The sequence below is a fragment of the Labrus bergylta genome, chromosome 7, assembly GCF_963930695.1.
Source record: "Labrus bergylta chromosome 7, fLabBer1.1, whole genome shotgun sequence".
NCBI classification, from domain to species: domain Eukaryota; kingdom Metazoa; phylum Chordata; class Actinopteri; order Labriformes; family Labridae; genus Labrus; species Labrus bergylta.
This window is the reverse complement of record NC_089201.1, coordinates 21,333,734-21,346,648: the sequence shown is the minus strand read 5'-3', so window position 1 is coordinate 21,346,648 and position 12,915 is coordinate 21,333,734. Positions and strand designations below refer to the sequence as shown.

Below are 12,915 nucleotides of genomic sequence, written 5' to 3'. Positions count from 1 at the left end.
ATTTCAAGGCATCTTTTTGCTCTAGAACTCGCCATCCCCATTATTTTAAAACACATTAGCTGTGAAAAAATACAAGATCTTCAGGAATAGTGTACTACCACTACCTCATCTTGTATATTGGTCATTGTAACAATATTGCAGAAGTAGGCTACTACACTACGGCTTATCTTGCAATTGCTAAGTGTCCCGTAGTCTTTGAACGCAGCACTTGAACAGGCACAGGCAGCGATGCACTTCAAAGGGACAAGTCCTGCAGGCAGCAACCGAATAAAGGCTCGTGCTTTAATTGTATTTTTCATGTCATTGATTGTTTATTTTTTTAATACTGGAACATTAGTTAATTCTGAAATCATTTTTTCTTCGACTGTATCCTGTTTTTTTTTTTATTTAAACAAAAACTAAAAGGCTAACTTGTTGCCTTGCTTCTTGTTTATTTTTATTTTACACATAATGTATCTAGTATTCATTGCGGTGTGCTTTTAAGTCAAGATCCGAAAGAGTAATTTGTTATATTTTTTTTGTTTAATTTCTGGAGGGTTTAGCTCTCAACTGTATCGTCGCATCAATTGATGTAAATACTGACATAACGTTTGTATTTATTATGCAACTTCATTAAACTTCCCCCACCGTGCTTTCTCAGACCGCCTCAGGCAGACGTCCGTACAGCGGATAAAAGGTAAGGGCTATGTTTTAAAAAAAAACAATATTTACCCCACGTGTTGTTATTGTGTCGTAGGTCCCACGCGTGGGTCGGTTTAGTTTAACAGTCACACAATACTCTGTAACTGTAGAGTCCCCCCGCAGTAGCCTCGGCGTGCCTGAGTTCATTGTGTGTCGTTAACTTTGTAGTTTTTTTTGGGGTTTTTTTAAAGGGGAGAAACTCTATCTACAGGGAGACAGCAGCGCGTGCGGTTCATGTCAGCGGTTCATCCGTAGGTGAGGACAGATATGGACGGGGTTGGCTGATAACAATGAGCCCGCCTCTCTTGTCCTATAAGACTTTTTCCGATCCGTTTAGTCAACAATCCGTCCATCCATCGCGCCATACCTTCTTCAGTGTCATTTTCAGACCCCCCCCCACTCCCTTTTGAGAGGTCTACACTTATTAATGGTAGTCTACATGAGATGTCCTTTTTGTTAAGTGTCCTTGCTCTCCAGGTTTAGTTACAGGTCAGTTCTCATGTGAAGTCATAGGACATTTCAATTACAGGTAGGTTAAACAAATGGACTGTATTTCAGTAGCTCAAATTTAAAATACATTCTTTATTTGAAGCTCATATTTGCACAATTCGAAATCTCAAGTCTCTGTATTTGCTTAATCTGTTCTCATCTTATTGTTTGTGTACACAGTGAGCAGTAATTGCCGAAACATAATGAACATTAGTATTCCGTTTTTTATTGTGTAATGGGAGGTTTTTTTTGACAACATTGACTCCGAATATAAAGTATTCATCTGCATCCTAAAATATTTTTCTTGACTTTACCCTTGATGTGACTGTAACTTTAAAGAAAGAAAAAGGGGTAAACATGTAAAAGACAAGCTTTAAAAAAACCCCAACTATTACCATGGATGCAACTATCCACAGCTTTAATCAGTCTTATTTTCGTCTGCTCGCATCTTGATTAAGCTTCTGTGACATTTGATGTAACTGCTGGGGAGGGTCATCTGCTGTAGCTGTAATGGTTTGGTACAGGCTGGATAAACGCACTTTATGTTTGTCTCTAAATATTGTTAGACAACATGCTGTGCATTTTGTTCCATCTCCAAATGGGATACCTGACAAGTTTGACACCCATCAAAAAACAATACGTCAGGGGGATGCTTTGTAATTCTAAATCCTCAGAGTGACAGGCATGCATGGTGTTTGTGTTTCTGACCTGTTGCCACATTAAATACACACGGTCCTGCTCAGGTAATATAACATATCTGTTGTTGCTCTTGTATTATTTCAGTAGGTCAAAGTTTAAAAGCCTGCCTGTGTAACCATCCGCAAAAGTTCATAGTAATGTCACTGTGAGTTCTTACGCACAAACCTTAATCCCCCTCCTCTTTATAACCTCACAGACATGGAAAACCTGCAGCAGTATACAATCTGTACATAGATCTTAGAGCAAAAAGTAGGACTGTTACACAATGGGAAGCCCTAATCGGCATTATCGGCATTATCGGCATAAGCACAATAGGTCTCTGATCCGAGTTGAGTTGCAGTTCAAAAATAACGTGCAGAAGGTATTTTCCAGATTCTTAACTGATGATATTTTTGGAGTCTTAGAGTTTTGTGGCTATGTTTGACTGCCATCTGTTACAGTAGCAGATGTTTATGTAGCCGCAAATATATATTTGTCATTGGTTCAGGAACTTAGGTTTTGCTGTGTCTGACTCTTGTATTTTTCATGATGGATGCTAAGTTAACAAGGTCCCTTCTGTTAGAGGGCAGGATTTATTTTCAGTCATACTATCTCCATGACTCATGTCACTTCTTCCACTGCAGGTATGGGCACCCATGCAACACAGCAGAGAGCGCCCCTGTCTGCAGCGGGCAGCTAGCCATGCCCTGTTAGGTGTTTTCTCCATCTGAACCTGAACCTTGGACATCACCTCCAGGACTCCAGACTCACCTCCAGACTCCTTTTGGGCAACATGGAGGAAAAGCGGCCGCACTCCTTCCACATGACATGCCACGTGCAACGTGACTATGGCAGCAGGCTGGGGAGCTCCTTCATACGTTGCAGCCCTAACGGATACGCCAGCACGAACCTAAGCATGGACCAGGACATGGATGCTGATCCGGCAGAAGCCTCAAGCTGCACGACAGCTACTTCTTTTGCCCTGCGGGCTCCTGAGCCTGAAAGAAGCCACTACTCTCCTGTTGCACTGGAACTGGACCCCACATTGGTGAATAATGGCTCAGGCATCCCCTGCCGTCCACCAGCGGAGGACACAAAGGACCCTGCACTTGGGACAACAAACAGCCGACCCTCTATCACCACTATCCAACAGCCTCTCCCTCTTTCGAGCTGGTTGCATCATCACCAGAAGGAGTTCCAGAGCCCTTACATCAAGACTAGCATGCAGGGGGATGTTTACAACTTCCTAGAGAGGCCTGCTGGATTGAAATGCTTCCTTTACCACTTCCTGGTGTGAGTACCTGTCTATGCTGATTTCAGTGTAACCAGATGGGGTTTCCAAAGTGTAAAAAAAAACAGCTCCAGTCCCTCTGTCTTTAACTACATCTAGTGATAATCCTTCCAGTATTGGGTTCTGGTTCCCAGTAACAAAAGAAGGGGTGTATGTGTCCTGCAGGTTGCCTGCAGGGTGTTTTATGATAGGCCAGCAGCAGAAGCAAGTCGGCGTGATCTGGACAACCCCAGCTCTCTGGCACAGATGAGCTCCATCCTGCACTTCCTTAATGTCAACATATTAGCAAGCTCATGCATGAAACATGGAGGCTCCTTCTTCATGCTGCGAACCTGACCTGTGAGGGCAGCACACACTGACCTACAGTTAAAGCACAGCTTACAGTAATCACTTTACAAACTGCCTCGAAAAGACACCTTCTCTAACTTTTTATGGTTGCAATATGATTGGGGTTGTGATTACGTTGGGAGAGTTTTAGCATGGTGTAATAACAGAAAAGGATCATGATTCACAATCGTCTTAGGGATACATTTAGAGTCATACATAAAAAAAGTTATTTACACTGTCTAGTATCACTCGTAAAAATTGTATATTTTACGCCAGGTGTCCTTTTATCCCAATTCAAATATCATGGGAAACAGATTAAAGATGCAGTGGAAATGGGTTACAACGTGATTGAAATAACCTAGATATTCAAATATAAAGTTACAGAAAATAATCTAAACAATATAAATGTCTACAAATCTAGAAACTGAATCATACATTTGCATTTCTAATTTTAAGCTATTTTCAGACTGCCTGTTCAAAGCGCTACATTTACACCCCTGTAACGTCTTTCCTTCACTGTCACGTATCGGCGTGATGGGGGGACAAAGCGATCCCACCTCTGTACCTCTGCCGACTGAGGGGGAGAGAACAGTGCTGTGTGTGTGCATGTCTGAGTGTGTGTGTACGTGAAGCTCACACTGTTTCTCTAATTGTGTGCATTTCAAACTCTCAAATTCACAGACTGAGACGCTTTTATATTTCGCCGCTGCAGAATAAGATAAGATAAGATAAGATAATCCTTTATTTATCCCACAACGGGAAGAATAAATATGGACTTACAAAGACGTAATGACAGCAGAACTTTGTCATGGCGCTGTTGTAGAATCCCAGAATGAATGAATGTCATGACCAACACTCCCGCCCCCCCCCCCCCCCCCCACAACACGTGACTTAAAGATCTTATGTCTCTGAAGTATGCCCAGACGTCATTGTAAACCCTGCGCCTGTGGATTTAAACCAGATTAGAGAAAACATGAATGATAAATCTAGAAGTCAAAAGGCCTCTACTGAACTCTTTTAAATATTCAGCTGTCTCGCACATTAAGTAACCGAAACATATTTTATTTTTAAACATTACTGGGTTTGTTTCGATTTTCCTGCTTTGATTATGTAACATATTGTGTTTTAAAGAATGATTTCTATGCGTGACAACTCTACAGGACTACATTTTTAAAATAATGATAAAATGTAGTTGGGTTACAGTAACAGTATACAGCATCCTGATGACTGTTAGCAGCTTACTCTAAGGTTTTGGTTTCTGGCTCTGTTGTGGTTACACACACATCCTAAACTAGATCTTTGAGCTGTGCCTTCACCTTGAGGTTCAGGCCTAACTTAACAAACTGCATAATTCTGAAACATGCTCAAAGGGGGATGTAGATTATGTCCAACAGTTTAGTCAATGTAAGCATTGGCCTTACAAGGGTTAGGGCTGAATGTTCCCCATTGGTTGATATTTCAACCCATTAGATACCTTGTTTTTTTTGTTTGTAATTTTTTTTAGAAACTTAGAATAGAATAGATCTTTATCGCCATTGCTTTAAAAACAGGAAAAGGCAGTCTAGCAGCTCGTGTCAGTGGCAGAAGAGATACAAACAGAAATATTAATAAGAACAATGTTAAAAACCCCAGATACCATTAAAAGCACAACATACACTAAAAACAAAATAACAAACGCAACTGTCTATAATAATTCAAATGTATGAATTTGGGATAGTAACATGATAATCATGTTTTTCAATAAGCTTTTGTTTAAGTGAAAATCATTGAGGTTGTATACTTATGTATGATGGTGTTAAGAAGCTACCTTCATCACGATACAGTTATATCATTAAGATTACAGCTTTGCCTTTATTTGATAGGACAGCTGAAGAGAGACAGGAAATGCTGCGAGGAGAGAGAGTTGAGTATGACATGCAGCAAAAGGCCGAGGATGGACTCAAACCCACAGCCTCTGCAATGAGAGCCGTTGCCTCTCTACATGGGGCATGCAGCATAACCACTAGGCTATCCGGCGCCCCACAAAAATATTTTTTATGTGTGCAAGTACATCTTTGGTTGGCTGCAAGACACGTACAAAATAGGATGTTTTGTATAAATAGATCTGGGCCAATGTCTGATAATGAGGAGCTAGATGAGTTATAAAAAGCTACTTTCATCAAGGTCCCAGGATAATGGGTTAACGTTTAAATCCTTTATTATTACAAACTTTAACAGTTACAAAACAAAACACATTCTGACATGTGGTAAACATCAACATTTTCATGGCATCCCCAAAATGCCGGTTGACCAGGAACAGAATGTCACCATCACTAATGATTAGTGTACATATATTGAAGTTGGATGTGCCCTTTTCTGTTGTAAAAAAAAAAAGCAAGTAAGTAAAAAATAGCTACATAATAACAGAGGTTATTTTGGGCATCATAACTCATGATTTCACCACTTTTTCTGCACATAATTTTCCAGCATATTACATAGGATCTTGTATTTCTGGGCATGACAGAGCAGTTGGCAGCTCTGGCCAAAACTAACCAGAAGAAGTATTTGACATCTGGTAACAATCTTAAAATCGTCAACTTCTGAAGGGTCCTGTTCCTCCTAACTCATCCATGAGCCAAACACTGTGTGCAGTTAGCCTGCAATTATCTACTCAAGGCCTGATGTTAAGTCATTACACTTGGCAGATGTGTGAAAAGAGGTAGAATTACTCTGTCTAATTAGGACATTATTTTTGTCAATGGAAGATGAATGGAAACTCTGCTTGGACTCTGCATTATTCTGCATGTAGGTGTTATTTTGTGTGCCCTGCATGTCTCCGGCCCAGCAGTAATTGAGGGTCTAATGTTCTCCCCTCACAGAGGAGAGAGAACTTGAGCCTGTGCTTCATTTAATATTAAACCCTTCTGACTGATCCCCTCTGACACTTAAGTAACTCTTACTTGTGGATGGCTATCGCTGGTGGCAATCTATTCTCCTGGCCTCTTTACAGATTGGCAGTGGAGAAGGGAGGAATAAAAGGTTGTCTGCAGCACTCATGACAACACTAATAGGTCTGCTCTAATAGGCCTGCTCTGCATTATGATGACACACACAGACAGACAATACAACCCCATACACACACACACACACACACACACACACACACACACACACACACACACACACACACACACACACACACACACACACACACACACAGGTGGTGGTTCAATTCATCACTTCCTTTATCGTGCTGGAAACAGCATCAGCAACAGCAAATTAACACACAAATACAGAACTGTGTGCATGCAGACACCGGCATACATGAGCTGAAACACACACACTTACACAGATGTGCAAATGGGGTCTGATTGCACAACACAATGTAGTGAAACTCATTGGCTCATACAGGCTTATAAATGCACTCATCAGCACGCCATCTGGCTGTTGTGGAACATCTGTCCATTCAGCAGGTGATGTAAGTGGATAACACACAACTGTGGGTAACAATTTGATTGAAGCATTTTTCAGAACAGTTTTGGACTCATTCATTTGTTCCTGACAACTGCTTTAGGAATATCCCAATATTCGGTAATTGGTAATATATACCAATATTCAATAAGAAAAAACTTTATCTGTTTTTACAGATTCTACTAAAATGTGGAATCTGGACTCAGGTGGTCTGGAAGGGTTATTGTTTCAGTTTTTGGTACTTTTGTAGACCAAGCTGTATTGACCAATGACATATCAGCAGGCTTTGGTGTATTCAGGAAAAAAAGTCCATATGGAAACCAAAGGCAGGCAGAACGCAACCTAATGCGAATGCTTGCTACACAAGAATGACCAAAAAGTTGGCATCCATTCCAAGAGGCAATTTTCATCGTTGGATGATGATAGACGATTACCAATGTCTTCAGAGATTGGAAAAACTAAACTTGTTTGTTTGTTTGTTTTGATTCCCAAACAGATGGAGATGTTCTGTTCCATTAACTCTGACATTTTCTTTTTTTTGTTTTGTAGCTGACTGTAAACTTTCTTTAGATCGGCGCTTCACAAAAAAACTTTTTAACACATGAATATAATCTGTAACCATCACATTTGTCCAATTACAGAGTATACAGACAGAAACACATACTATGCTCATGAGGACAGACTTAGTAAGAGTAGGTAGAATACTCCCGGACTGGGGATAACGAAGAGAGAGCCCGAAAAGAGTCTTACGCAACGGCATGCAGTCTCACAGGCACACAGAGAACCTGGGGCAGTGATCCCCTTCATGATGGGCCTCTCCCTCTGAGTCTTTTACATAACTAAAAGGGATGAACATGCAAGTCCTCATTGCTCATAAATGCCCTTCTCACACTGCAAGTAGATTCAGCTTTACCGTTGATCCAATAAGTCTGTCTGAAGGTGTGTTAAGATGCAGAAAAGTTGGAAAATTCAGTTTAGAAACAAATTTTGAGTTTACATAGTAGATAAAACAGAGATCAAACTAGAAAACCTTTTTTTTTTTCTTTGCATTTTTTCTAATCAATATGCCATTATTTTTGACAACACCATTACCACATATAAAGAGACCAATGTGTGCCAAAGGAAGCACTGCACCTGTTTATCCTTGTGAAACTGCAGTGGGCCAGATGTTGTCAGGAACCTTTGGTTCTGTGTGTTTTCCTATTAGGACAGATTATGAAAAGGCTGCAGTGAATCTCTTTCGTCCATGTGGAAAGCACTGAAAGGAAACCTCCTGTTTGATATCTGCTTACAAGAGATTACTGACTGAGTGAAGTGAACTGTTGGGGTCACTCAGCAGCAGGTTTTTTTTGCATTGCAACTTTTTTTTTAGCTTTGGGTACAAAATTGTGCATTATTTTCAACAATTGAAGATTGCCTTGTATAATAATTTAAATTATGGCCACAGAGAGAATGGTACAGCTGAAAGTTTATTGAAACTTGAACAAAAATATTTTTTCCCACAGATGCGGTGCACACATGTTTCTGCCTACAGAGTATTATTGTTTAATAATTGCTGATTATTTTTACTTTGAAATAGAATACATGATTTTATTCCTCTTATACCTTCCAATGGACCAATAAGCATTTTGAACTGAATTCACCTGATCCTCAGGCCAGAAGATGATGAAGCCCACTTGTCCGTGTCTTTGTCTTCCCTTGTGCTGTTACCTGTTGGTAAAGAAATGCAAAATGTGTACACTCTTTGGCTCAGTGTTATGTCCTAAATACTTAAACATGATGTGTACCAATACAACTAATTTTAACAGAGAAGCTGACGGTATTTCCCTTTAATTTTGAATGCTGTCAGCGTTGATGCTGAATGTGGTTATGAATGAGGCCTTTTCCATTATGTCAAACCCACCTTTCTCTCTCATTATTCATCTTTTCCTCCAACCTATAAGGAGAGTTGCATCTTTTTTTCCAAGTATTTGGTGGACAAGATGATAGCTAAGCCAGGATGGAATATCCATGTTTATGACTGTGGCTGATGTGGTGTAATCCAACCTAAGCTCCTCCATGGAAGGGACAGGAAGGGAGGGGATGGGGGGAGGGGGAGGGGGAGGGGGAGGGGGAGGGGGAGGGGGCGGGGTGGGTGTTGGGGTTGGATGGATGGTGGTCAGTAGAGAGGGCTGTGCATGGCTACTTTGCCTCTGACCATGCTCGCTAGCAGTGATGCCCAGGGCAGTTTGCGTTCTCTTGTCTTGATGTTGGTGCTTTTTAAGGTCACAGCTGTTTTTTCTTTTATGTCATGTCTAAGAAGCAGTCTTAGAAAAGTTAAAACTTTAAAAAAGTGTGTTACAAATAGGCAAACACTTTGAAAGTTAAATCAGTCAACCTGCATTGAACAGATCTAATATGCGACTGATTTAGTGATTTTAATAAGAGTAGGATTTACCTGAATTGTATGGTATACTGATGTGACTATGCAGAGTTAGATGAAATGCTGCTGTTTTAAAGAAGAAATCAAAAAAGTTTTGAAGGGTCGGTCGTCTCTCAACCCCAAGGTCGGGGGTTTGATCCCCAGCACCTGCAGCCACATCTCCAATGTGTCCTTGGGCAAGACACTTCGCCCCAAGTTGCTCCCTCTGCTTCATCAGCGGCGTATGAATGTGTAAAAATGGAATTAATTACTTCTGATGGACACATAACATATCAGCCTCTACCATCAGTGTGTGAATGGAAAAGCACTATACAAACTCAAGTCAATTTCCAATTTACAGACTTTTTCTAGTCTTCTGATCACTGAGTGCATTTATCACATTCACCCATTCACACCACATTTACAAACTCATGGCATAAAGGGCCCAACAGCCCAACAGAACCACACAGTCACACACTGCCAGGTTCAGTGTCGTGTAACTGCAGGAGCTGGGGATTGAACCCCCTACTTCTGCTTGTGTGACGACTAATTCTACCAGAGTCACATCCACCACTAAAACTATGGAAACGCTTCATGTATTTGTGTATCTGCTGATACTGATTTTTCATGATGGGCTCCAATAAAAAAAAGAGTTATCTGGCTTAGCTTTTAAAAAAGTGTTTAAAAAAAATGAACCTCTATTGATGGAAGAGGAATAAGGCTTGGAGCCAGACATGGGTAACATGGTTTTCTGAATGCTGTTAATTAGCATGCTAATGACCATTTGAGGCCTGGTTGTTATGAACATGTGCTGGTGATGTTGTCTGTGTCTCCATTGTTTGAGGCTGGAGGGTGTTTGCTTTGATTGTTTGAAGAGGGGCCTTTCAAGTTTCAAAGCGTCGTTTGATACACTGTTCTGGTTTGAAGGGAACTGCTGAGTGTGTGCGGGTATCAGCAGCTTGAAGGTAGTGCAGTGTTGATGGAGTAGTTGGACTCAATAAAATAGTCACTGAGAAGCTGTGCACTTGAAAGTTGCATTAACCTGCCTTCATTATACTCATCTTTATATGAGGATAGCTTTAAGCAAATCTAGAGATGTGGCACCTTTCTGTGTGAACTCTGATGTTGTTTGTGTTAGTTCTGTAGACAAACTGGGATGGCTAAACATCAAGCAACAACCTCTGATGATGAGAAATGAATACAATGTGGAAGCATGCAAAACTGCTGTTCATAAAGTGTCCACTTGAGGCTAGCTTCCACAGTTAAACCACACTAGGTCCCATATTAAAATGCCAGTTTATGAAGCAGAAATAAACACGTTTGCGATGGTTTTTATCTCCATAGCTAATTTCTTTCTCCATAGAAACTGGGGTTGACAACACTAATCTGTTTCGATGATATTAAGGCAAAGAGTTATGCGTAAGTAGGCAGGATAAGGGGGGGATTCTTGATGTGGCTGACAAGCTGGCTCGATGTAGGTTTTTTGCTTGGCTTCACTTTAACTAACTTTGACCTGTTGGCATCGTTGGTGTCGTTTTCATCATTTAGAATATGAGTAAATAGGATAGTTTTGGCAACCAAGACTCTTTCGGCCTACCTCAACTCCACTTCTTGGTCTGTGGCTGACTCTAATACAGTGACAGCCACAGGCCCCATTAGTCTTCGAAATGCCTCTTCACACACTGATGGGTGACAACATTGAGACCACTTCCATGATCTATACAGTCTGTGGTAAACACTTGAGCTGGCAGTGGCACTTTAAATATGTGGTCCCAGCCAATTGTAGTAAATCAATCAATCTAATGAATCATTGTGCACCTCTTAACACAGCTGTAGCTGCAGATTGCAGTGTTTTATGTATTTTCTGTGTTTTATAAAGTGTAAGTGACTTTGTTTTATATTATTATATAAATATCAATAGAGTTTATAATGAGATGTCCCCTTCTTGTCACCCCCACTTTCAAGACCCCCCCCCCCCCCCCCCCCCCCCCCCACTGTTTCTGTATGTTGTTGTCTAAGCTGATATTGCCTTAGTTTCCCCCTTGATTGAGAGGGTTTGGTTTGGTGGTGTGGCTCCACACTGTACTTATTTTAGTGAAGCTGAACAGATCTGCAGTCAGTAATACTCACTAAAGCCCCAGCTGTTATGTTTTAATCAGATCCCAGGGGTTTTGGCCTGGCTAAATAAGGTTGGCTAATGGCTGTGAGTGACCCAGTCCTGTCCGAAGCTAAAACACCTCCCTGTGGTGTCGCTGCAGAAAGATTATGGATATGACATTCTGAAAATGCTAAATCACAGACTCTAGCTATAGACAGACTGAATGTGTGCCACCTTAAAAAATATCAGCCATGTGTTTTGTCGTGGTTTTCACATGGGATGTTTGTTTTGTTTGGTTTAACCCAGGAAACCTTGTATGTGTCAAGAGAAACTGTGTGCACACTTAAAGCCCCACCACATTCAAGTCTTAGCTATTTGTTTGCATGTTTTACCTCTGACCTCCTCACTTAATTGGATAACGTTGCTTAATGTTATTTTTTATAAGTAAACACTATAAATAAAATACAATTTAACATAGATATGTAAATAAATATGTAGAGCATTTCAAAAGTATGCCATATTTTTTCATGGGATGAACAAATTGAGAGATATTGACAGTGAATAATGAAGAACATTAACATTACATAATAGGAATTTTAACTTTATGTGGTGATAATGATATTTTAGACAGAGATTAAATGATCTGATGTTGATCCTGATGGCGAGCTCAGAACATCCCAAATATTCATCTGTAAAAATAGACCATATTTTTTCTATACTTGTACTATATACACAAGGGCTGTGCTCAAAAAATCGATATGGCAATATATCCTCATGTGAATCGCTGAGATGACAGTTTTGAAAGATAATTGACCTATGGTGCAGTTCACAATTACACCATAACTATAGCTCCGGGATTAAAATAGTTTAATGTATTCATAGGATCTCTGAGGACCTGAAGTGAAGTGTTTTAAGTTGTAGGATCCTTAAAATGCCTCTGCTGTTATTCTCAACAATGAAGAACAGCTGTTGTAGTAAATTCTGTGTAGGACATGGTCATTATCCAAAATCAATGTATATCACGATATTTATCATATCATCGTGGCCTCTGTATCGTGATCGTATTGGGTTGTGGGAAATACCCAGCCCTAATAGTAGGGCTGCAAATTAAATCATCATTTGTTATTGCAACATGACCATTTGTAATAAACACAATGCAAAACTCTGACTTTATTGCATTACATAAGAAGAATATTGTATGTAGAATCAATTCTCTCATCTGTAAAATAGACCATATTTTTCACTTGACAAGGTTACATTTTATACATTGGATAGAGGCCTGGGTATAATGGCCATGCTTGCACACCAGTTTGATGCAGTCAGATGAAGCTAGATATCAGCTGCCCTCAGATTAATTGGTGCCATTTAAGTAGAGAAATAGTTTCTGCTTCTTGGACCTATTGTTCCATTCCAGAGGGACATGTTATGAACGCAGGTATCGTGTTAAACATGAAGAATAGCAGATAAAACTAGAACTTTTTAAAACGTAGTTATATTTAA

The 12,915-nt window shown here is 40.2% G+C and overlaps 1 protein-coding gene across 4 annotated transcripts in view; it reads left to right on the top strand.

The window, feature by feature from the left end:
- Positions 1–191: 191 nt before the first annotated feature.
- Positions 192–12,915, top strand: part of kcnq1.2 (potassium voltage-gated channel, KQT-like subfamily, member 1.2) — a 178,629-nt gene continuing 165,905 nt past the window's right edge. Inside the window, exons 1-2 of one of the 4 annotated variants that reach the window (XM_029282868.2) lie at positions 192–676; positions 2,493–3,141. In XM_029282868.2, coding sequence (XP_029138701.2) covers positions 2,642–3,141 — 500 coding nt within the window. In that variant the 5' untranslated portion in view covers positions 192–676; positions 2,493–2,641. The remainder of the gene's footprint in view (positions 677–2,492; positions 3,142–12,915) is intronic. The other 3 variants (XM_065957002.1, XM_065957003.1, XM_065957004.1) reach the window with 3 other exon arrangements.